This window comes from Poecilia reticulata, chromosome 4 (assembly GCF_904066995.2).
Source record: "Poecilia reticulata chromosome 4, P_reticulata-male-v2, whole genome shotgun sequence".
NCBI classification, from domain to species: Eukaryota; Metazoa; Chordata; class Actinopteri; order Cyprinodontiformes; family Poeciliidae; genus Poecilia; species Poecilia reticulata.
This window is the reverse complement of record NC_088833.1, coordinates 16,055,808-16,081,316: the sequence shown is the minus strand read 5'-3', so window position 1 is coordinate 16,081,316 and position 25,509 is coordinate 16,055,808. Positions and strand designations below refer to the sequence as shown.

General features: G+C 37.4%; 1 protein-coding gene across 3 annotated transcripts in view; it reads right to left on the bottom strand.

Annotated features, from left to right (window-relative positions):
* Positions 1-24,911, bottom strand: part of usp13 (ubiquitin specific peptidase 13) — a 36,074-nt gene extending 11,163 nt beyond the window's left edge. The window contains exons 1-15 of one of the 3 annotated variants that reach the window (XM_008408010.3): positions 24,569-24,911; positions 22,812-22,937; positions 21,212-21,272; positions 18,846-18,967; positions 17,466-17,608; positions 16,493-16,677; positions 15,528-15,625; positions 15,151-15,341; positions 14,092-14,163; positions 12,759-12,852; positions 11,417-11,542; positions 9,607-9,760; positions 9,024-9,198; positions 8,840-8,928; positions 8,363-8,485 (exon numbers count right to left, since the gene is read on the bottom strand). In XM_008408010.3, the coding sequence (XP_008406232.1) occupies positions 8,363-8,485; positions 8,840-8,928; positions 9,024-9,198; positions 9,607-9,760; positions 11,417-11,542; positions 12,759-12,852; positions 14,092-14,163; positions 15,151-15,341; positions 15,528-15,625; positions 16,493-16,677; positions 17,466-17,608; positions 18,846-18,967; positions 21,212-21,272; positions 22,812-22,937; positions 24,569-24,679 (1,870 nt within the window). In that variant the 5' untranslated portion in view covers positions 24,680-24,911. Of the gene's footprint in view, positions 1-8,362; positions 8,486-8,839; positions 8,929-9,023; positions 9,199-9,606; positions 9,761-11,416; positions 11,543-12,746; positions 12,853-14,091; positions 14,164-15,150; positions 15,342-15,527; positions 15,626-16,492; positions 16,678-17,465; positions 17,609-18,845; positions 18,968-21,211; positions 21,273-22,811; positions 22,938-24,568 lie in introns of all 3 variants that reach the window. The other 2 variants (XM_008408011.3, XM_008408009.3) reach the window with 2 other exon arrangements.
* Positions 24,912-25,509: the final 598 nt, after the last annotated feature.

The window sequence follows — 25,509 nt, the reverse complement described above, 5'->3', positions numbered from 1 at the left end:
GCACAAAGCAGTCCCTGCATTATTTTGTGTGATTTATGTTCATTCACTCCAGAGAAAGTATTTACATTGACAGTCATTTGTACAGTAAAGTACATGCACTCAATACTTTTTAGGCCCCTAAGGAATAACAGGTCCTTCAACTCATCTCCTGCATAGATTCCCTGAGGTTTAGCTGAGGCCAGCTAACTCTGCTGATGGTCATCAGAACAGGCATTGGTACCTTTAGCACTTTTTGGCTGGTCCTCCTGGAAAATGAACTCATGTTCTCTTCTAATGAAAAAGCCTTATGGAGATGCAGAAGAGCTCTAAAGTGCCCTGGTTGATTGTTCTGCTAACTTTGGAAAGAAAAACCCAGTGGACCAGCGCCAGCACATCAGATGGGTCCCTGAATCATGGCTGGATGTAAAAAACCTCACTATGGACCTGAAACAGATTGTCTTATGTGCCTCTCCGCTCTTCCTCCAGGCTCTCAGACCTTTTCCAGTGAAATATAAAATGTACTTTCATGAGCCTTTTTCCTTTTAGCTCAGGCAGAACTTCAGCTGTAGTCCACATTACTTTAATCTTCTCCCAAACTTTTCAAAGGACTTTGCTTCAAAATCCTCTCAAGGCTGTGGTTAACATTTACGCTTTTGTAGCTCTTTCCATTTATTCATTTACTCAGCTTTCCATTAATATCCTAACATGAATCACTCTGAACAGCCAGTTACTATAGCAATGACCTTTTGTGACTTGTGGAAGGTATTGATAACTTAAGCTGGTAGTCTTTCCAATAATTATGTGGCCCTTCACATGACCATAATGCAAAATTTCTACATGAATTTTCCATTTTTAACCAATGTTCTTGGTCAAAAGTGTAACTTTTAAAGAAACAGAATTTTAGGTTTTGTTAGATGAAAATAATGATTACATTATCACAATAAATATCACAATAAACACTTAAAAATTATAAATCTGTTTAATCACATATAAAGTTTCATTTTGGAAACTAAATTGCTGAAATAAAATAACTTTTCATTATTGTCATATATTTTCTTGTTATAACTAATTAAAAGAAATTAAGATTCCCAAGCCACGTACAAAAAAACATTGTTGTTCTGTTGCCATCTTCATGTGTAAATAAACTGTTTTGTACATATTGTTCCTGTGCAATCTACACAGTAAGAACAAATTTTACTTTGAAAGAGGAACTGTTGTGCCTTTATCCTCTGCTACACTTCAATTTAGTTACAAATGAAATATTAGTTGCAACAAAACAGTTTACATATTTCTTCTTGTGGCTTATTTTCATATTTAAATGCAAAAAAAGAAAAGAAAATGTGAAATCAGAAGTCAATATCTTAAGTGTGTGCTTCCATTAGTTTGATGTATTAAAAACAAAAAATACTGAAGCAAATCAACTAATTTCTGTTTTTCTCCCCCTAAATGGTCTGAAATATTTTAGCACACAACTGATTAACAGACTGATGAGCAATATTGTGGGTCAGTCAGGCTACAAGAAAACACATTTGTGGGCTGCGATGTAATCAGTGCGAAGCATCGATGCATTTGGAGACAAAAGGGTGACCAATCATTCATCACTGCCAACTCCAGCCAGAAGGGATAACAAACCAGTGGTTCATTGGGAGCAAATAAAAATTTGAGATATTAATATGAAATAAGCAAATATAGGAGCACATTCAGAATCAGCAAGTTATTTGCTCTGACCTCTTTTTATTTCACGGTTTTAATCAGATTAAATACAAGAAGAATGTTATTGTAACCTTGCATAAACACATTTGAGCAGAAAACGCAGAGAAAGAAACACTGAAATAAACTTAATCAATCAATCAATCAATCAATCAAATTTTATTTGTATAGCACATTTCAGCAGCAAGGCATCTCAAAGTGCTTCACACAACCAAAACAAAAACAGAAATAAACAGCGAGAAAGAGAGAAAATTAAAAAATAAATAAAAATAAATAAAAAAAAACAAAACTCCCTTAACAGAGGACGCCGCCGTCCCACACAGAATTTAACTAACTTATAGTTAGAGGAGTCTGCCCTCCCGCGGACTTTAACTGGTTCCATTCCATTTCCATTCCACTTTAATTTTCTTTTTTTTCCACCCTCATTTTTCACTTTCTTCCCCATACATAAAAGAAAGAAAAAAAAAAAAAAAAAAAAAAAAAAAATTAAAAATTAAAAACATTAAAGACATAAAAACATGGAAGACATCAAAACCCGCACTCTAACCCTAATTTAGCCATAAGCAACTCTAAACAGGTGGGTTTTAAGTTGAGATTTAAAGGCACCCAGTGTTTCAGCTGTTTTACAGTTTTCTGGAAGTTTGTTCCAAATCTGTGGTGCGTAGAAACTGAATGCTGCTTCTCCTCGTCTGGTTCTGGTTCTGGGGATGCAGAGCAGACCAGAACCAGAAGATCTGAGGGGTCTAGATGGTTGGTACAGTAATAACAGATCTTTAAGGTATTGTGGTGCTAAACCGTTCAGAGATTTATAAACTAACATCAGTATTTTAAAGTCTATTCTCTGAGCTACAGGGAGCCAGTGTAGGGACTTTAAAACTGGTGTTATGTGCTCTATCTTCCTGGTTTTAGTGAGAACCCGAGCAGCAGCATTCTGGATCAGCTGCAGCTGTTTGATTGATTTATTAGTCAGACCTGTGAAGACGCTGTTGCAGTAATCAATGCGGCTAAAGATAAATGCATGGATGAGTTTCTCTAGATCGTGCTGAGACATAAGTCCTCTAATCCTAGAGATGTTCTTCAGGTGATAGAAGGCCGACTTTGTGACTGTCTTAATGTGGCTCTGAAGGTTCAGGTCAGAGTCCATCACTACTCCCAGGTTTCGGGCCTGATCGCTGGTTTTTAGTTGTAATAACTGAAGCTGTGCATTGATTCTAGTTCGTTCCTCTTTAGGTCCAAAGATAATAACTTCAGTTTTGTTTCTGTTTAGCTGGAGAAAGTTTTGGCACATCCACACATTGATCTGTTCTAAGCATCTATTCAGTGATTGGATGGGTTCAGAGTCACCTGGTGACATCGTGATGTAGAGCTGTGTATCATCCGCATAATTGTGGTAGCTAATCCTATGTCCTGTTATAATCTTTGCCAGTGGGAGCATATAAATATTGAAAAGAAGGGGTCCTAGGATTGAACCTTGGGGTACCCCACATGTGACCTTTGACCTCTCTGATGAGAAGTTTCCAATTGAAACAAAGAAATCTCTGTTCTTTATGTAAGATTCAAACCAGTTGAGCACTGGACCGGAGAGTCCGACCCAACTCTCCAGTCGATTCAGTAAAATGTCGTGGTCAACAGTGTCGAAAGCTGCACTGAGGTCCAACAGAACCAGCACTGTGGTTCTCCCACAGTCTGTATTTATATGGATGTCATTGAACACTTTTACAAGGGCCGACTCTGTGCTGTGGTGAGCACGAAAACCAGACTGGAAGGAGTCAAAGCAGTTTGTTATTGTTAGGAAGTTATTTAATTGCTTAAAAACAGCTTTTTCAATAATTTTGCTGATGAATGGGAGGTTGGAGATCGGCCTGTAATTCTGCAGTAGGGATTTGTCTAGATTGTTCTTTTTTATAAGTGGTTTGATAACTGCTGTTTTCAAAGCCTGGGGGAAAACACCTGAAGAGAGCGATGAGTTTACTATTTGGATCAGATCATTAGCAACAACAGGCAGGACTTTCTTAAAGAAATGTGTGGGTAGGACATCCAGACAGCAGGAACTGGAGCTTAATTGACTTATAATTTCTTCTAGGGTTTTATAATTTAGTAGTAGAAATTGGGTCATTTTTCCTGCATTTGTTTTGTTTGGGCACAGCATTGGTACCGTCTTTGGAGTGGATGAGCAGATTAATCCTCTGATCTTTTGAATTTTCTCTGAAAAGAAACTGGAAAACTTGTTGCAGGCGGCAATAGATTGAAGTTCAGGTGGTAACGTCATTGGAGGATTTGTGAGCCTGTCAACAGTGGCGAATAAAGCTCGAGCGTTGTTAATGTTTTTGTTTATGACATCTGCAAAGAAAGCTTCTCTCGCATGTTTCAGTGTTGTGTGATAGTTACGTAGTCTTTCCTTGTAGATGTCATAATAAACGTGCAGTTGACCTTTACGCCATTTCCGTTCGGCCCTACGGCAGAGTTGTCTTGCAGATTGAACTACTTGTGCATTTCTCCATGGAGATTTCTTCCTACCAGTCACAACCTTCACTTTAGTGGGGGCAATGTAATCAATGATATCTGAAAGTTTGCACTGAAAATCATCCACCAACTTATCTACGTCACTATAACTTAAGAGTGAGGAAGAAGAGTAGATTTGATTAAATGTTTCTGCTGTGTTTTCTGTGAAAGTACGTTTTGTGATAGTAGCTGTTTGTTCAAGTGGGTTAACAGATAAAGAACTGTCAAAGAAAACAGCAAAATGATCCGACAGGGCAATATCAGTTACAGAGACATTGGAAATATTCACACCCTTACTGATAACCAGGTCCAGTGTGTGTCCCTGAGTGTGTGTTGCTTGTTTGACATGTTGTGTTAAACCAAAACTCTCTAATATATTACAGAGCTTTTTAGCCCCTCGGTCTTGGGGGTTGTCAACATGAATGTTGAAATCACCGACAATTAGCAAACAATCGTAATCAATACATATGAGAGATAGAAGCTCATTCAAGTCCGCAAAGAAATTTTCCACATATGTTGGTGTTTTGTATAGAGTTAGTGTCAAAGTTCGTTTGTGGCCTTTTACCTCGATTCCAAGATATTCAAAAGACATAAAATTACCCAAAGAGATTTTACTACAGTTTATGGTATTCTTAAATATTGAAGCCACGCCTCCGCCTTTTTTGTGTTTTCTATTTTCACTTAAAAAATTGTACGTAGGAGGTGTTGATTCAATTAGTACGATTGCTTCATTATTGTCATTCAGCCATGTTTCTGTCAGAAATAAAAAATCAATATTATGCTCAGTGATTAAATCATTAATTAATAGAGCTTTCGAACAGAGAGATCTGGTATTTAAAAGAGCCAGGTTAAGTGACTCGGAGGCTGAAAGCTCTTCAGTCTGAGGTTCCTTTAGACAGGGGATCAGTCTGAGGTTTGAATTAAGACCACCGTTTTTTGTATTTCTGTTTTTTGTAACTGTTCTTGTAGTGATCCGGACAGGTATTGTCCTGCTACGCAATGTTGGGGGGCCAGACACATTCTGGAGGAAGACGGGTGTAAGGATAATATCTGGACCCCGGTCTCAGACCTCCGAAATGCAGAGTGCTGGATCTTCAGGGAGGTCAGAGGCAGGTGGCTTAGATGAAGTGAGAGTTGTGCCGAGGCGAACCTGTTGATCCATACTATCCAGCTGGGATGAGAAAGAGTCCGTCCGTCTTTCTCTCTGACCTGAATTCTCCACCAGCATTTTCAAGCGGCTCAGGTGAAGCCCGGCTCTCTTTAGTGGGTCACTTTCTAATAAACGTGAGTGAGTGTAGGAGCAGAGAGGGAGGGGGGAAGGAGAAGGGAGGGGGGAAGGAGAAGGGAGGGGGGAAAGATGTGGGATGGGGGAAGGCGGAGGGGAACCAGTCGTTCTGTTCACAGCCGATGTTTTATCAGTTTGTATTGGAATAGTTTGTTCTTGATATGCGGAGGGCTCCATCCTAATCAGACATCCTTGAGCCTGTTCTTCTGAAGCGATGGTCACATTGTTGTTCTTGTTGATAAAATGAAAAATGTTTGCAGTGAGCAGCCTTATTCCGTGTTTGTTAAGATTGCGTCCTCCTCTTCCAAAGAGGTGAAAGCGCTGCCAGTAGATCCAGAGGTTATCGATGAAGGTCACTGAGCTGGCAGAGCAGGTTTTAATCAGCCATTTGTTTATCATAAGCAGCCTGGAATGTTTTTCGTCTCCCCATTGAGGCGATGGAATTGGACCACTGAGAAATAACTTCATTTTTAATCAAATGAGAAAAATGTTTTATAAGTGTAGTCACCGTGTTTGTGGTCCTGTTGTCAAATTGCGAGACTCGTTTCTGAATAGGCATCCATTGAATTGTAAATTTGGTCAATGTGAAGCAAGTAAAGAGCATATAAATATTGGCAAAAATTAAGGCTAAAAGTATTTTGTGTTTTTAAATCCAGCTTGGTAGAAATTGTGGTTTGTGCAAATGTACATATTTTCTTTTTGAACACTTTGATTGGTCACAATCAGTGCAATGCATAATAAGTCAGCCAAAATGTGCACTTGTAAATGTGATGACTTTTATACACATTCTGTTTGTACAGAGCTGTGAATAAGGTCTTCATTTCTTCTGTTTTTGTTTTTTTTGTCATAAATATAATTCAGATCAAACTAGTTTAGACAAACATAATCTATTTAAAAACATAAAGCCTGACTCAAACCACTTAATTTATTAAGGGGAGAAAACTATCTAACTTTCTTTGGAGAAAGCAACAAATAAATAGGTTTAAATATTCATGGCAGTGAATCTCCAATTAGGTGTTCCAAAAAATGCCCAAAACTAGATCCTAAAAGAAGGATACTTTTTCTCTTCTTAGGCATTTTACAACATTAGAAACCTTGATTAAGAAGAGCATTTTTGGCACAGTTTTGTGCCCATACATAATGACCAAAGTAGATATGTTTAATAGATTCTGAGTCCAGTTCAGTGTGTTCAGTACAAGCTGTTCAGTTCTGAAATATTTAGGCCCACTCAATTTTTTTTTTTTTTTGTCTTCCAAGTTTCTTTTGCTGAGATGTAGTAGCCTAAATTATTTTTTAAAATATCCTGGTTTTGTTCTTTCTATGAGCTACTGCAAGTGTTGCCATCAGCTCTCCCTCTATCTGCTGTATTTCTTCTAAAATATTAGGAACAAACCAACAATTTCAAGTAGATTAACTTTTCAACAGGAGGTGGACTGAACAAAGACAGAAAAAAAGATGAAATTAAGACTCACAAAGTATAAGTCTGGCTAAGCAAAGTTTCGAGAAAAGTGGAACCAGCATTTCCCCCAAAACATAGCAGCATATTTCAGTGTCTGTTCTCCAAAAGCCCAGTGATGTACATTACAAAAGTCTCACATGAAATAAACACGACTGTCAGCACAACAACCTTAATTGACTGAGCATTTCCCTCCCCAGTGATTCTCATTGAATGTGTACTTAAGAGAGAACTGGGGTAGCTTTGAGCAGAATATCATACTGAAGACAATTTCACAGATGACTGGGCTCAAGAAATACTCTACATGAAGAGTCTATGGTATCTGCTTTGAACAACTCCCATTGAAGTTTCTTCTCAAAACAACTGGAAGTTGTGACTTTGTTGGAAAAAAAAAAAAAAAGTCGCAACTTGTGACTCAACAAAGGCACAAAAATTGGTTTGGCCAAACAGAAGCGCAGGCGCTCAGGGAAAACGCTGCCCTTTAACAACACGAACAGGACTGTGAAATTGAAAATGCAGGCCCAAAAATGCCCCAAGTTGTAAAGAGTGCCATTTAGCATTTTCTTCAACGAGTTCATGCATCACCACCGACGCTGCTGTGGGCCACCGCTTATAAATCATGGGAGACCCCTGTCTGTGAAGTGAAGCTCAGAAAAATGGACTACTATTCCACATCTCAGCTGCACTAAAAACTGGTACATCGTAGGACATGTATTAACTTTAACACAAAGAGTTATATATATATTTTTTATCTTTCAGCTTAAAACTTTTAAGCAGACTGTTAAATCACCAATCGCATGTTTAAATATTTACATTTACATTCTGTTAAATGTAAATAAAAGAGAATGATAGAAACAATGAATTTTTTTATCTATTTAAAATAGAAATATCTTAACATTAGTAATAATAAAAACATTGAATAAAACATGTTGCAAATATTTTTAACTCATATTTTGCAAAACCATACTCTGCTTGCTTTACAGAAGTTTCCAAAATGTCAAACTGTGGTCTGGATGAATAAATAAGGATATATTTTTCTAATATGCGTATTTTTTCAGTAGCACTCTGTAATACAGCGGGGCTCTATTGGCTGTCTTTTTCTCTGAATATAATAGAAATAGGCAAGTCTAAAATAAATATTACCCCAAATCTAATCTGACTACAATCATTTTTCTGTTTTTCAACATTTTATTTTCTAAACTTCTAAACTTAAGTATTTTACCAAAAAAAAGCATCTGAATTATCCAGGATTATATTTGTATCCTTGATTATTTACATTCTGTACTTATTCTTTCTTGCTTCTTGGTGAGATGGTTTTAACTGAGCCAGAATCAAATACTAGAGTTTGTATTATTGTAAGTGTACAAAACAACAAAGAAAGGTTTCTTTAGCTCAAAACGGAGTAAAACCTCTTAGCCATGTTGTCATACCTCTGGTGTCTTCCGGTAAAACAATGGGAGGCATGAGATCCGGCAGCTCCTCTTCGCCCGCTTGCAGCCCTGTGGCTCGGAGCCGGCTCAGGTCCAAGAAGTCTGGAACATCGATGGCCAGGTCTGTAACACCGAACATGCACACTGGTGTCAGCTGAGGGGATTCATTAGCATCTACGCTTGGCAAGTCGCTAAACACCATAAATAATTTCACATGATAACAATAACAAACATATCTGTGTCTATAATAAAAAATTATGCTTTCAACAGTGTTGATAAATATGGATGATGAAAAAAATTGTTTATCTTCAAACTGCAGGTGAATTATTTATGAATTTGCATTAGTTTGACAGACATGTAAATGCTTTGCGAAATGCAGTTTGGTGCTGCCCTCTGCTGGTTATTTTTAGTATTACAGCACTTAAGGAATCTCCGTTTCAGCTCCCATTAATCGCTACAAGGCTATAGCTTAATTACCCAGCTTCTTTGGCACCCAGTCAACACCGAAGGTGAATTTCTTGATCTGCATAACAAGATACTCTGGGAACGAGGCGAAGCGGGAAGTTCTGGGAACGAATGTTTAAAAAGATCTGGCTTAAAAACAAGCAGTAAATGAAAGAGACAATAATAAAGTGATTTCATCAGGTGCATGTCTGATTACTTGACTCCAGCTGACTTGGCCTGCAACGCTGAACTCCAGAAATCAGGGACGTTTTCAGGCTCCGTAAAGGCCTGAAGGCAGGCTGTGAAAGGGATCCGCGCTCGCACCGGTTCAGGAGGAGCCCGCGTGTTCTCCTCAGCTTCTTTCCGCTTGGCCTCATATGCAAGCAACTCCTCTAAAAAAAAAATCAGAGACCCAAGTGAGAGGAATTGTTAGCAAACACAACATAAACACAGAGATTCAAATAACGTAAAACAAAATCCGTTATCACAGTGGAAATGTGAAGCTAGTAACATAAAACACGTGCCCCTCAATTCAGAACCAAAGATCTCTCAATCCTGCATGTGCATGTGAAGGTGCATGTCTGTAAGACTTTGCATAGGCCCTTCTGCCATGAGATTCTTCAAATTTATATCCTAGAATACACCTTTGGTTTATGACATCAATTTTCGAGTATAGTGTGAGTAATGAATTGCATAGGCAGTTCAAACCAGGACCAATCATTCCCTTTTGCTTATTTTTGAAAACCTAAATGAAATTTGATGGAACGGCTCATTGATGCAAAAACAGCCACTATCTGTACCTCTATTCGTCGCTGCTTCTATGGGAGCCGGTAGCTGGATGCAGTAGTCGACCCGCTGAGCGTAACGAACCCGCCGACTCTGACAGCACTGAACTCTCTCCTCCACCAAGAAACGAAATGAGTCGCTTGGATTCTCTGAACCAGCACTGTTTCTCTGAACAAAACAAATCAAGAAAGAAAATACAAACCCATTGAGACAAAGTTTTGCTAAGAAGCTGAACTTTTTCCATTCGTGATAGAAGATTACAAAACCAGCAGATTAGAGAGCACAAATTATACGAAGACAGAAAATTTTAAAATCTTAAAAGGAATAAAACATAAGTCATTATTGGGCTTTCAATTGTAAACCACAGTTCTCTGAAACAAAAGGTGAGCACTTTAACACCATCTAGAAAATGTGTGAGAACTCCCACACAGGTAGGGAGAACATATTTCTGCTCATCCACCAAAAAACAATGTTTGTCTCAAGATTAGAAAAAAAAATGGAATCCATCCTCCTGTTCACAGTGTGAAGTTAAAATTTAACAAGAAACTTTGCTATTACTACACCTAACATCACCCTTCTGCTCCTTTTGGTTTAATTCAATTTTCATGTAATGTTCCATCGCAGATGTAGAAATGACTATAATTATTATGCACTACAAGTCTGGCCACAGTTGAGAGGGAACAACTCCTTGTTCAACACACCTGAATCAAATGAATAGTTCATTTACCAGGCCTCCTCAGACTAATCACATGCTGAAGAGGTAATTTATATTTCTGCTGTGCTGGACCAGGGGAACATCTAAAACATGCAGGTGTTTTAGATGTGCATGTAAATACTGTAGTCTACTGTACTTAGATCACAACATCACTTAATCTCAAATTTATCTTTAAATTGACAGACTTGCATCTTTTTAGAAACACAACTACATTAATTATTTTCCTGGAGCTGCTCAGGTCTCCAGTGCCAACACAGGCTGGGGTCACCGGGGGTTTTATTTGAGGGTTGTATGAAAGGGAAACCAGTCTGCATGGCTGTGGACTATTGCCAATGCAAGCCTTCTATTCTAAGAAGCTACAGAAATACACAAGCTATAATTTCACCCAGGCCCAGCTTGTAGGGTGACTGATGGTTGTGGCTTTAGTTTGGTTATCTGCCCGCATAAACCAGGGAGTCGTTTACAGACGGCTTCAAAAAATATCAGCAACTGGATTATGTTTAGGAATTGTTTAAGAAGTTCTGCATATACTGAGACAACATGGCGATTTTTAGGGAGAAAGAAGTTGATGTATTTAATTAATTCAAACAGGATAGGTTCTTCTTGGGGGCTTGATTATGTCTGATAACCAGGATATTTAAGGAAGCATTTTCTCACCACTACATGTAACTGATATCACTGAACATAAATTATCCCTGTATGAGAAAAAAAACGACTTAAAGATTGTTATACTGCATGTATAAGCCGACCATGGAGGTTCTGAACTCTTTTGTTAGAACCAGGCAAAAAGGTTTGAAACATCGGAACAAAGTTTAGTTGAACAACCTTTTCAAAAGGAAGCATGTTTTTTGTTCAATTTGTGAAAAGAATGAAATGAAAAAAAATATAGTGTATGTGGCTGACTATATTATGAACTGTTCATAGTGATCTGCTTGCAGCAGCTCAAACATAATTTTGCATCAAAACCTCTTTGTGGCATCACTCTAGTGGCAGTTTCTGGTAATGCTTTGTTCAGTTAGTCCTCTACAGCGACGGACAGGAAGTTAGCTGGTATACGACTGCAAACACACTGTATATCCTGTATATGCAGAAGGGACTGATTCACTTACTTCCACCAAGTTGATAAGGTGCAGGAAGAACTCATGGGCATCTTGTTGTCTGTTGGAGGAAAACTCTGGGTGCCCCCTGCTGACCAGTGCCTTGAGCATTCGGGGAGAGATTCCCCTCTGTTGGTGCTGCAATGACAAAAAACAAAATATTGAAAGAGTCACGCACACCGACTGTTCATGAGAAGTCACCTTACTCAAAGGCAAAAGTATGACACTATAACTAGCTAAAAAAAAAACTAATTTGGTTAAACTGTTCTGAAATGAAGCATAAAGTCTGGACAAGGTGCCAGAAACGTTTTTGTGGCAACTAAAATTATAGTTTTGGATGCACTCACCACTAAGAAAATGTGGCAGGATGCAAGTATTCAATAACAGCCTTAAAAGTGAACATTTAGCTCAACCTTATATTTGTTTGTTAGCCTGCATAATAATCCTTAAATATTTTTTTCACCACATTAAAAGGGGTAAACGTTTGAATTAGCAACCTGATAATGTCACTGGACAGATGGTTCACTTGTCTTCTACTGTGGTGAGAGAGTTCTTCTGCTACTCAGGTGGGTTACAGTTATACAGTATATATTTTCTGAACAGAATTAAACAAATACATTAAATTTGCGCTTATAATGTTGCTGCAGATTTAAAGTTAAATTACTCACAGCTAGATTCTGTTTACTAATTAGGTGCCTCCGGAAGGCATCGGCTGGGGTGTCAGACAGATTCCACACTTTTCAGATTTTTATTTGTAAAAACAAGTAAGGAAATATACTTCCTTTTTCTTCCACTTAATTTTACACTGGTTTATCACATGAAACACACTGAAGTCTGGGCTTTCAAAGTCACAAACCAGTTCTTGGGGCATTGAACCCTGACAATCATTCTCACAGCAAACAAGTCCATATCTCAGCATGTCAAAATTTCCCATCATCATCAATAAATTTAGAAAGCCAGGTTAATGATATATACATGTGATTGCACTGGTCAAGAATCCCTCTGTGCAAACTGAGCACAGCGTGCCAGCACAAGTCCACTGCCGTTTCCTCTCAGCTGTCAAGACGTGTCCAAACTTGACTCCTCCATCACATTTAAGTTCAGGATCACAGCTTTCCCCTGTCAGTTACTGGGAGCAATCAGTCTAAAAACAAGCCATGAGGTCACAGAAAGTTCTAGTCTAGGCATTACTTCAGCTCCTTTATCCTTCTCAGATCAAGAAACTGCTACATTCATTAGAAGGAAATTACTTTGTAATGCTTTATAAAGCCATGACCGCTGATTCCGTCACATCTCATTTTCAACATTGGCCATGGTCACTCAGTTATGGAGCAGGACATACCCCGTTTAATACCTTGTGTTCTTCTTTCATCACCTGTTCAATGAGCTCAGATTTCATGGGTGGTTTGGAGTACTGGCCTGAGAGGAGCCCGTGTCCCAGTTTAGCCCTGATGGACAAAAACGGGCAGAAAAACAGAGTCAGTCTCATTTCACATTCATTTGGCTTTGTTTCCTGCCCATCACATGCTGAAGATACAGCAGTTCTCACGTGAAACAAAAATGCGGTTTCTGCAGGAAACTACAGTCAACATCAGCACACATGAGCTTTAGTTCGCATAATAGTCTTGCATCTGTGAAATTTTTAAAACACATCTAATCAAACTGAACGTGTAGTGAAAGCCTCCTTTTCAACTCCTCTGGGATTTCGGCGTTGTAGTTCAGGTGTTTTTTTTGAGCTTTTGAGATGCTGATCAGTTGCTCTGAGTTGTAAAGGGAAAAAAACACCTTATTGTCAAGGTTACACACCATAACAACTATCTGGAGGTAAGAAATGAAGAACAAAAATCTTTCCAGCCACACAACATTCAAAACCAGAGGGAAAATAATTGTTCAAACCTTTTATTTATGAATATAAATAATTATAAGCATGCTGCTATCTCAAGCATATTACATGTATTTGTTTTATATTACACCTTGTTCCACTGATTGCTGTTCTGATTCCTGTTGAGGCAGTGGAAATATAAAACAGGGCAAATTAAGAACCACATTTTGGTTTATCAGAGTCAACATTAAAACCAAGACTATATCTATAATTACCTTAAATCAAAATACCCCTTTGCAGACAACACCAAAGTTAAAAAATGGGGATGAGGCAAACTTACAGTATTTTTCCACTATAATTATCTGTGCACACTGTGCCTCTTCTTTAGTGGGTAACACCAGACAAACGATTCTCGTCATAAGAGCTGATCATTGCAAATAAATAGATTAATGTATTTTAAAAAAAACACTAGAGGATCCTTGTCATCTAGAGATGGGTTGGGTTTAACCATTACATTAAAGTAAGTAAACAACTTTTTCAAATTGCCAAATACTATTTGCCTTATGGTATAAACATGTTTATTTGGCTGCCTGTCTGATAGCTGCCGTCAGGCTCTTGATGCCCATCAGCATCTGGCCTCTTGCAACATATGGCCTTCAATTACAAAATTGTGATGATTTTATTAAAATAGAGATAAAATAAATAAATAGGTACTACAACATACAAATTGTGCAATTTATGCTTATGTAATTTAGGTTATTTGTTAATGAACTTCTGTTTTTAAATATCAGTAACAGTGACAGAGGAAGCTGGAAAACACCTTCTCTTCTGTCACTGCATTGCATAACTCTCAGGAGTCACTTACATCTGTGTGGCGAAATCCTGGGTGGGGTCAAGGGGTGAATAGTCGAATATCCTCTGAAGGTTACCTACATACCTGAGAGAGAAAACATAGGAGGGTTGATATGTGATGTGACACACAGACGTCGCCTCTAGAGAAACATGCGAGGAACTTAAAAGACCCGCTGCTGGTCAACAAGTTATTTAATTATCATCTATGATCATAGACAGCCAAATTTGTTTTGGAGCGGCCAAGCGAAGTGTCGAGTGTCAAACCATGATCAGATATAGAATCTGCAGAGGAAGCTAAAGATTAGGGTGATGTTACAGAGGCCTTTCAACTATAATGACCTGGAGTTAATCATCAACTGCATGCGAAATCTGGTCATACAGGAAAGAGTTTGACCATTGTAAGTTTAAAAAACAAATAAATAAAAAAACATAAAAGATCTGTCCATTGATAACTGCCAGTTATCAAGGGTAACAGGGTAACACCATGGAATGTCACAGAAGGAATGTACTAAAAGGCAACAACACATTTTTAAATTTAAATTTGATATAGTAAGGGACCACATGCATACCAGATACCAGAGAGCTTGTAGTCGGAATCGTGTGTGTTTAACCCTTTAACGTTTTTACCAGCGCTGCTCTGAGCAGCAGCTCCTAGAATGAGCTCAGTAGCTGTTTGCTAATTGCTGCTGGCTAGTCTGAAGGAGCTGAGTGGGGGAGGACATCCAGGTGTTTTGCACAACTGAATGGTTGCCATGGACATTAAAGGATTAAGCTACCAAATATTCCACACACTGATATTGAGAACTACTTAACACAAAATATACAGAGATACCACCCTTATTCCCAATCAGAAACAAACTTCTTGGTTTAATGAAAATACTTTAAGATTTCCATCTGCTAAATGAGCACCATTATATTTAAAAAATGTATTAGTTGATAAGGCTGTCAAGGTTCAAGATTTTTTATTATGATCAACGGTGTGAGTACGTCAAGAGTTACGTCATCAGGGATAGCTGTAGTTAAGAAAACAAAACCACAACGATATGAATGCATCGCAGCGTACAGCACTCACATCCTCTGGAAATCTGGGATGCTGAACAGGACCTGTAGCACTGTGCTGAGGTAGCAGCTGTTTCCCAGGTTTTTGATGCCAGTGTAACCAGAACCAAACACCGCCTTCAGCTTCATGCCCGACTCTTGGATCACTTCCCACTCACTGACACGCGGTCGGGGGTTATTGTCTGTGTGGTGTCCATTTTCTGTCTGAAATAGGAGGAGATGGAGATGACAAGGACGGTCTTATGTGAAGAATAGTCTTTGTTGTGTAGAAATGCTGACAAAACGTCTGATATAGCTCTAATAAAATATATTTTTGACACATTTTCTTTAAATACTGCAGGTGTTTCGAATTAGATTGGGTTCATGTAAAAGTGAAATTAGTCAACTTACTCTCCTTTGCATCTGGAGCATGTCTATCCCAAAGTGTGACAAGTGCTCTGACATGTGGGGGTCCAAAACAGCCTCTTCCTCCTCAAACGAATAAACATCTGTAATAAAAAAAGGTGAGTAAATCACTGTGGCCAAATTAACAATAAAAAAATTATTAAAATTAATAGCATGTAGCCATAGTCGTACAGACACAAAATCTGCTTCTAATAAAATATACTCATTATCAAAAAGCCTACCTTAGCACATTTTATTATGATGTGCTAATGTATCAATAAACAGCACAATAATTGCCATTAGACATATTTTTAAATATACTAATAGATAGATGTTCACATGGCAGTGTAGAAAAAAATAATCAAAAGTCCCTTATGTCTCATAACAATTTTTATTGTATTCTTGTTTCATGGCTGAAACTTAAATAAAATAAGCTGTTTAAGGTAAAGAAAACCTACTTCACAACAACAATTCTGACAATGTGTCTCTTATAAATACAGGTTTAAGGTCCAGTGGAGGAATGGATAAAATTGGATCCAAGCAAAGTGCTGCAATAAAAAGAGGATGTTTTCAGCCCAAACTGCAGTTAATTTAGACTAATTATACATATTTCTAATGTAGAACTGAACTAAAAGGAAGCAATAAATAAATAAAACATGGGGCCTTCAAATCAAGAGATTCTGGATTTAATTCATTTTGAAGGGTATTCTTGTAAAAACGTTTTTAAAAGTTTGCATCCCTGTTATGCAAAACATTCTCAAACAACAAGATTTGCATCTTTATAAGATGACTGTATTATGATAAATCTAGCTGAAAAAAAATAAATCTACCCAGTAATTTGATTCTGACAGCTTATAAATGTTGCACAGTGTATATTTTACAAAGTAGTGATAGTTTTGGCATATAAGACACACTGTAAGAACACATATCATACACCGTAGACACTGGTTGTGTTGTGTTGTTTCCCAGACCTGCTCCGTCTGGAGTGATGGTATCCAGTTTAACAGCCAGTGGGTAGCTGGTCTCTCTGTAGTGCTCCAGAGCGTGGCCGTTGCCCCCGCTCCCATCAAAGAACCACTTCCCACAAAGAACCGAACCATCAGTCAGGTTCAGCCACAGGTTCTCTCTCATCTCGCATTTCTGACACTTCCAGCCACTGACAGCAAAAACACAGAAACAAAAATCATCTAACCAACAATCTCGTCAGCTTTAATAATAACTTGACAGCTGTTCATCTAGTGATACATGTGAAGTCATGCATCTTAAAAGCTGCAGCTACACTATAATCAGAACATGGCAATCAGAGTGAAACTAATGTCTTGATGGCTGAACCATCAGAATTAGAAATATGTTTATATTTTGTCAAATGAAATCTTTTTTTTAACCTAAATACAACAGTACCAACTGTTTTCTCATACTTTTCACAACACTAAACACTAACACTAATAAGATACAATTCCACGTATAAAGGAAACATATTTAAAAATATAATTTTTTGTGATTTCCATTAATGTTATGTGCTTTTTTAAAGAAACAAAGAATATCACAGAAACATTAGGCTATATGCTTTATTGATTATTTATAACCAGCAAACACAGAGCTAACAAAACTTTGGTCAGCTCTTTCAGAAACAAAGGTTGACCAGAATATCCAATAATAAATAAATTACAATGTTATGTTTTTATCTTCCACTTTTAAACTGAGTGCACATGTTTAGCTCTGATTCATTTTATAACAATTCTTCAGCAGTGCAACATACTGAAGTCTGATGTATTTTATGACCGAGTAAGAAGAGCAATCATCCGATAATTAATAAAGATTAGAAGTTTGACTCCAAAACTTACAAAACCTTTACTATAATCATCTTTATGCAAATAATCTTTGTGCACCGATTAAAACAGAACATTTTCAAAATAAAGTTTTGCCAGTTAATAGTTTTTTCACCTGGGTGGGATCCGGATTCCATTATCCAGCTGTCTGAGGCTTCTGGCATGTCTTGACACCTGGATCTCCTCCTCCCAAGACTCAGGCTCCTGTTTCTTGTAAGCTGAAGGTGCGTTAAGTACGGCATCACAGGCTATGGTCACCTGGCATCAGACAGCACAGCAGAGCGTGGATAGGTTGGAGGTAACGCACAAATGAATTCAGGCAGTACAAATAAACTACATCTCCACATGAAACGGTGCACACAACAAGACATATTAGTCATGCGAGGTTTATGTAGAAATGGTATAAATGTGATGCGGTGTGTTTGATATGGCGTAAAAACAGAAGGGGTGAAATCAAAAGGACAAAATCACCAATCTCATTTGATATCTATTTGAGATCTGTATAGAAAATTCAATCCTTTTATGCAATTTTCAGACAATTATAATTTACCACAAACAGACCCAGCTGGATACGAATCTGGAATCTCAGTTTTTATGCTCATCCTCAATCACACACCAGTTGTTTCAAGTTTATTTCTCCCACAGATGCAGATTCAGAATAAAAATCAGTACATGTAACTGAGAATTAATCTGTAACTTCTATATTAGGTGTTCTTATAAAAATAACAACAAACAAACAAGCAGGCATGCCAAAGTGAAGCTTTAAAAAGAAAAACAAGTAGAGACGTATAAAAAAACAAGCAAAGAATCGCCCCCCCCCCCCAAATTGAAAGCATCAACATGTACACCTTGTGGTTCCCCAGAATCATGTTTTACTGAAAACATAACTAGATGCTGTTTTGTCAAAATTATTTGTTTTATTGAATCTAAAAGGTAACAGATTGCAGATTCTCTAAAGGGATCATATATTAATGAGGAACTTTATGGTACTCTGTATCTCACCTGCAGCAGACATCTTAATCTCATTTGGAAAAATCACATGAATGTAATCTGAAAAATCAAAGTTGAAGATCCTCAAAAACAAGTTTGGCATCTGGAGATGATGTGTTTACTAAAAATTATTGTTTTTGCTATTATAGGCAACTCAGTCATCAAATGATTTAAACCATGTTTTGTTAGTTAATGCAGATCTCTCAAAGATATTTGAATTTACATTGAGGCAAGCATCAGATTTCAAGTAAACAAATGCTTGTTTCTTTTATTTATGCAATTATTTTTTTGGTAGCTTACAAGTCGAAATCTAATGAAACACCTGATTCAACCAAAAACATTCACAAGCTGCAGGTAAGACAGACACGGTTGTTTCACAATTCATTTCAAAAACGCTAACTTTTTTTTTTTTTTTAATTAGTAGACCTGCCTGTCCTGAAGGCAGGGAACCACCAGACGTTTCCCCTCCAACATGCACAGAAACACACAGAACCAACTCACTGACCAGAGCGGGCAGCTCCTCAATATTTGGTAAAGGGATCTCGAAGTGGTCTGGAAAAATGACGAGCTTTGCCTCATCCTCATACTCGTAGTCCTCTCCATTAAAATCTCGGTTTAGCTCTAAGTCTTTAAGGGAGGAAGTAGGATTATTAGGTGTAAGAGAGATCACAAGTTTAAACCATTAAACAAAATTTAAATAGTCAGAAAATGATATTTAAGCATCACTATTGGATCTATAAGTGGAACCCTGTACAACACAGGTGTCAAACTCAAGGTGAGGGGGCCAAATCTGGACCACTCTAGCTTTCTATGTGGACGTCTACACAAAAGAGGGACACGTAAAAACAGTTGTGTGTTGAAACATTATTTTAATCAGTCACATCATACAGTTTTTACCAGTGTACTGCCAAATTACATCACCATGAAAAGAGATTAAGCATTTTTAATTTTAAGAAGCAATCATCAAATTTGGACAGTTATTTATTAACATTTTGACAGATTGGGTTAAAGGTTTTTATCAATACAATTATACACAATTGTTCCTTTGAATGAGGACATATGGAAAAAGTTCGACATCCCTGCTGGACAATATGAAGAAAATTGCGATGACATTTTCTTACTAAAACTGTTATTTTTTTCTTGCTTGAATTTACAAATACAGTTATATTAATTCTGAAGTGACGCACAGTTTCATATAAAAACCAAATTGATAAAAATAAATAAATAAATAAAATCATTGAACATTTTTAAGCAGCTCAGACTTATTTCATTATTGACCGCAAAACAAAATGCTTCCTTTGAACTTTTTTACCCAATAATTTATAAATTATTTTATAAATTTGTTTGATCAATCACATATTTCATCAATGAACAACTTTTCTCTGACGTTACTACTATTATTAAAAATATCATGGCAACTGTTTGGTTACATGGAAACACATGATGTTTGCAGCCAGCTGTCTGATTAGATCACAGAACCCGTATGGATACGACGAACCGGGTCAAAGATCTTAAAGGGACAGCGAGAAATGTCACAAAGAATAAGACGGCAGACGATGATCAGACAGGAGAAGAAACACATGGCAATTAATCTGAGGTGGAAGATATAAGTAGAAAACAGGAATATGAATGGAAAATGGAGCAAGAGGAGGGAATTCCTCAAACAGAGAGGTTGGAGGAAGCCAGACACCTGGGCTTTGGCGAGATGCGTCATGGCTTCAGTTTGATGTGTGTCAGCCTCGGCAGGACACTGACAGGTGGCAGCAGCTGAGAGGCCGGCACATGATTGGAGGAGGCGCCCAGGATAAACTTGCCACCCCTCCCCAACCCGGAGGAAGAGAAGGAGAAGGAGGAGGAGTGGATAGGCCAAGCTTTGATTTAGACCAGTTAGCAACCGCATATACAAATAAATAGGCTATTATTAGAGGACAGGGGTTGGTGGAGAGGGCTCGTCAGTGGAAATATCTAATGGTTATGATTGAGGCTGGTTAGAACGGCAGCTGACTCACAACAAACAAACTTTGACAAAGTTTTAGTGGATGAACTTCCCAAGCAGACAGAGATGTCTCTAATTATCCTACTGACGTAAAAAAAAATCACCGGTTCAATGAGAAAACTGTAATCAGACAGAAGCCGCAATACTTTTAACGATCTTCTGAAAGAAACACATCATTAAGTCCAAACTGTTCCTGAAAGGCTAAAGCAAATTTGAGTTGGACTTGTTTTAATGGTTCTTTGGGATGTTTCCAATTAACAGAGGCTTTGCAGTTGTGGAACCAGAAGTGGTGTCTGCAGAGAACTACTTCTTTACACTGACGCAGAAAGTAATGTCAATCAGTTATTGACTGCTCTTTTATTATGCGTGTCTCATAATAAGCTTATAAGCAGAGTCTGGACTTGGCTCTGAACCCAGCAGCAAAAGCAAAGTACACGCTCACTTTGTACTTGTACTTATGCCTGATAGAAAACTACAACTTTGTGCTAATGCTAAGTACCAATTTATGCAAAGTGCCAGCAGCAGGTGATTGCTGGTATACATCTTTTTTGGCCTTCTGTAGCATTTTTCACAATCTGACTGGTTCCTTTTTCATGAACATACAATAATCACCTACATGCACACACCATAACCTCAACAACATCATTCATTAACAATAATAATAATAATGATGATCTGAAGGTCCATGTAAGCCTTAAACATTTAAACTGAGCCAGTTTACACAGCATCGCTACATTTTACTACTGATGAACCAGGCTCTGGTAAAGTCTCATATATATATATATATATATATATATACAAATTTATTTAATATTTTTTTGTAAGATTTTCACATTGCAATGTAGAAGTACATCACTCCAGTGAAAACAACCTACCTAGAAACACTTTTCCATTTCTTCGTCTGGGGATGGCACCTCCGGCAGCGCCTGTGGTTTTCTGTAAGAAACAAGTAGTAACAATATTATATATATATATATATATATATATGCATGTAGCATCCACTTGGATAGTTTTGTTGTCCTATATTTTTTTTTTACTAAAGCAAAGATGAACTTAAATGCTCCTCTGAATCAGATCTAGTCTGACGTTACTGTCTTAGAAGTAGTTGGATATTTGGTGGCCAGATGAGTTTATAAGTGAAGGGAAAATTGCCAGACCTTTAAACATTATTTATCTGGGTTTACCTAACTGCAAATATCGTTTCTAGTGTGACAGCAAAGCAGCAACTTTAAAAAAAAAAAGCAAACTAAGATTAAAACAAAAAAGAAAACATTTTCATGAAAACATTAATATGCAGCCTTAGTCCCACCAAGCAGGTTTACATCCAATTTGGCTAGTTTTAGAGTAATCTGACCAGACAAAGTTGAGAAACTGGAAATATTGACACCCACAGCATCAAGGGAACCACCATGAAAGAAAAACAGCACAGACACAGGAGCCTGCAGAATGTGCAGCAGCTGTTTGTGGTCAGATCCAGGCATGGAAATAGCAGCTCTTTTCAAAACAGAGCTGATCTGATAGCAATTAGCGGCAGAGAGGAAACACACCACCAGCTTGAAGCAAAAGGAGGGGCTTGTTTGAGTTTGCTGTTCTTAGGAAGAATCGACTTGCTAGTTATAGTCAACAAAACCAAAAACTCAAACTGCAACATTGTCGATTTTAAAACCAGCATAAACCCAAAAGATGTACGCAGATGACATCTAAACAAAAATGGAATCATAATAAGTCTTACAGTTTGTGTATATTGTTTGAAACAATAACAAAGCAACATTGTTCCAGGTATTACTTAAAATGTATTTAATAATATAAATAGAACATGCTTATTTGGAAATTTTTTCTTAAAACCCCAAAAAACATATTTTTTTAAACATATATTTCCATTAGGAAGTAATTTATTGTATGTATCCAGGCATGTATATGTATACATAATGTGCATTGTTTTACTTATTTATGTATAAAGCCCAAGGGTTACAGCAACATATTTATTGAAATCCTGCAAAATAAAAAAATAACATGGAAAATGGGAACGGAAATAAAGTTTGGACATGCAAATGTTTCTTCATATTTATGCAGATATGAAAACATTTAAATAAATTGACAGTGTAGACAATTTATTTTAGAAACTGTTGGAAGAATAACAGTTTCTAATCATTTATTTTTTTATTTAGACATTTTTCTCTTTAAAATAAAAAAATGATAATTTAAAAACTAAATTGAAAACTATTCTTGAATATGATAAATATGACAAAATAAAAAACAAAAAAAAGAACAGAGACACCGAAAACATCATAGTTTGTGTTGTGGTTCTATTTGACTTTTCTTCATTCTCTATGGTGTTCAAATGGTTCGTCATCTTTTATATATATATATATATATATATATATATATATATATATATATATATATATATATATATATATATATAGACAGAATTATTGAATTATTGAAATCTACAAGGCAGGGGACAAGACGTACCTCTTTAACATGTCGTTTGAGGTGCATGTAAACACTCTGTCCTGTTTTGCGATAATGTCTCTCCACATGTTCCCGTCCGAAGCCCAGGAATTTGTTCATGCACACATACAGGCCTCCCTCAGACTCCTGCACACAAAAGGAAACAATAACAATCAGCTGCAGCACGAGCTGAGGAACCAACAAGGCCAGATAAGAGGACAGTCTGTGCGGCTTCACATGAAGTGTAAGAATTTGTTGTTGTTTTGATCAGCATATTAAGTTATATCATACTCTTTTATTTATCAGCATATGGTTGGGTTACTCTGAACACACAAAAGAAATTACATTTTTCTGCATTAATGGAAGTAAAATCACATCAGTATTTGAGATTTCACCCACTTCCATGTTAGTACACCAGAGAGAAAAACTAAAACCAAGAATCCATCTTCAGATGCTATTCTTGTTTTTTGTTCAAATCAGCACAAGCTATAGAAATAACAACTAATATGTAGGAAGAAATTTAGAACCTAATCACCACAAAACCTGCCGATCAGCCAATAATCCATTCTGAAAATATTTATTTTATTTGCAAAATATGCTTCTGAAGCAAATAATTTTGCTGTAGGGATTTTAAAAAGGACCTAATCATCTTCAATTATATGCAAGTCAAAGAAAAAAAGAAAAAGCTTTGCAATCTTAAGTCTTATGCAAAAAAAAAAAAACAGCATGTTTTTATGCTACAATTTGTATATACTGTATAGCTTGCAGCTAAAAACTCTGGTTTAGTTTTAAACGTGCCTTTAAAAAGAAGCAAAAGAAAAAAACACACCCCTACACCTCACACATGGGCTCTAGAGACCAAACACATGGAAAACACCTCCTTCATAAACTAACCTCAAATCTGTAATCAATGTATAGGCTTCATAAACCCCAGTGTTAAACCTTTAAGTGGTTCAAAGTGACATATGAGCCTCAACAGTGCAGGATAAAAATAAACTGGTCTTCAGGCCAGCATGATGAACTCCAGACAGCTGAGTCACCTTTAAAAACGGTTTCAATCCAGATAGGTGTGTAGGAAAGCTCTAGGAGCAAAGGGAACACTACATTCAGGTTCACCACAGACGCTTTAGAAACACACACACAAAAAGTATCAAATCTATGCTTCTGTCAATATATTCTGACATTTACAAAAGTAAACTTTGCAAATTTTGATTCTGTCACCAATTGTGAAAATAATAAATGAGGACTGGTCTAAAGAACTTAGTTTAAAACATTTAAATATTGGCCCTACAAGTTACTCCAAGGCATAAAAACGAATAAAACTGGGTTTCAGAATGATATAGTTTTTTTTTAAATGTATTAAATCCTCACATTTTGAGCCAAATAGTGATTTGTTTTAAAATGATTCAAAAGGCTATAAACAGTCCACATATCACACTGAACAACCAGTCCGTTTCAAACAAAAGGTGTAGTTTAGAAGAATTGTTACCCTCATTACAAGTATTAAATAGCTTACTTCAAATGTAGCGTTTCTAAAAACGACAATGAAAGCTTTTGGGGTGTGATATGGACGTGAAAAGAAAAATAATAAGCCTGCATCTCTCTCCAAAGATGAAAACAGTGTTTTCCTTCACGTCTACAGACACACCGGATTACAGCCGAAACACGTGTGATGTTCGGTCCGCCTGCGACGCACCTTTCCTCCCCCTCATATGCCCCTCATGTCCCGGTGTGTGCAGGCTGCGTGTGTGGGTGTCTGACAGGTCGGACACACTTACGGGGGAGTCGAAGGAGAAGGCGCACTCGCTCTTGTAGACTCTGTCTCCTGTTTTGGGGACTCTGATGGTGGGCATGAAGGGGACCAGCAGCTCTCCCAGGTCTGCAGCCATCTTCGCATTCCTGCTTCTCCCTGCAGAGTGCTGCGGAGCCTCCGGAGCGGCGCTGTCAGAGCGGAGGATGCTATTTTTAAAGCCCCTCCGTCTCTACATTCCTCCGGGCAGGCTAGGGGGGGATGTGACGCTGGAAACGTAAAAATAAAATGACACAGAGGGGTGGAGGCTGGCCTCGGAGTCTGAGGGTAAGGGCACCGAGGGTAAAGAGCTGCTCTTTTGTTGATTTTTTTTTTCCAGAAGCATGGACCTGCGCAGAAATTTCAGCGCTGCTGTTGACTGTAGTGACGTCCTTTCACATTTACCGAAAGGACCACTCCCACCTCTGAGGGAGGACCCAGAAACACTATTTTTCCTTCTTCCATCATTTAAATTAACGATTAACAGAAAAATAAAAGAAAACACATAAGGGTTAAAAATAAAGCAATAAATTGAATATGGAGAGTTTTTCTTTTATTGTACGAACAAATAAAATAAATAAATAAATTGTGGTTCACATCCACATGCATTTATTAACCTTTTATTTGTCAGACAGTAGTCAGTCTACGGAGCTCTGCCACCCAGTGGAGAATCTGGTTCAGCGGATATAATATCAGTATACGCGTTTATGCAGTGGATATTCTTGCGTTTATGACTATTAGCCTCTCCTTCTGAGAAACTCTTGCATGAGAGCATGAATTCAAGTGACAGAAATTGATGTGACAATTGATCTCGATGAATGCATTCTAATTTAGCTAGAATGTATTCATCAATTTCATTCGTTTGAATGAAATTGTTTGGCACGGATGGACAAAATCTAAATTACTTTAAATACCCTCAGGTAAATTTGA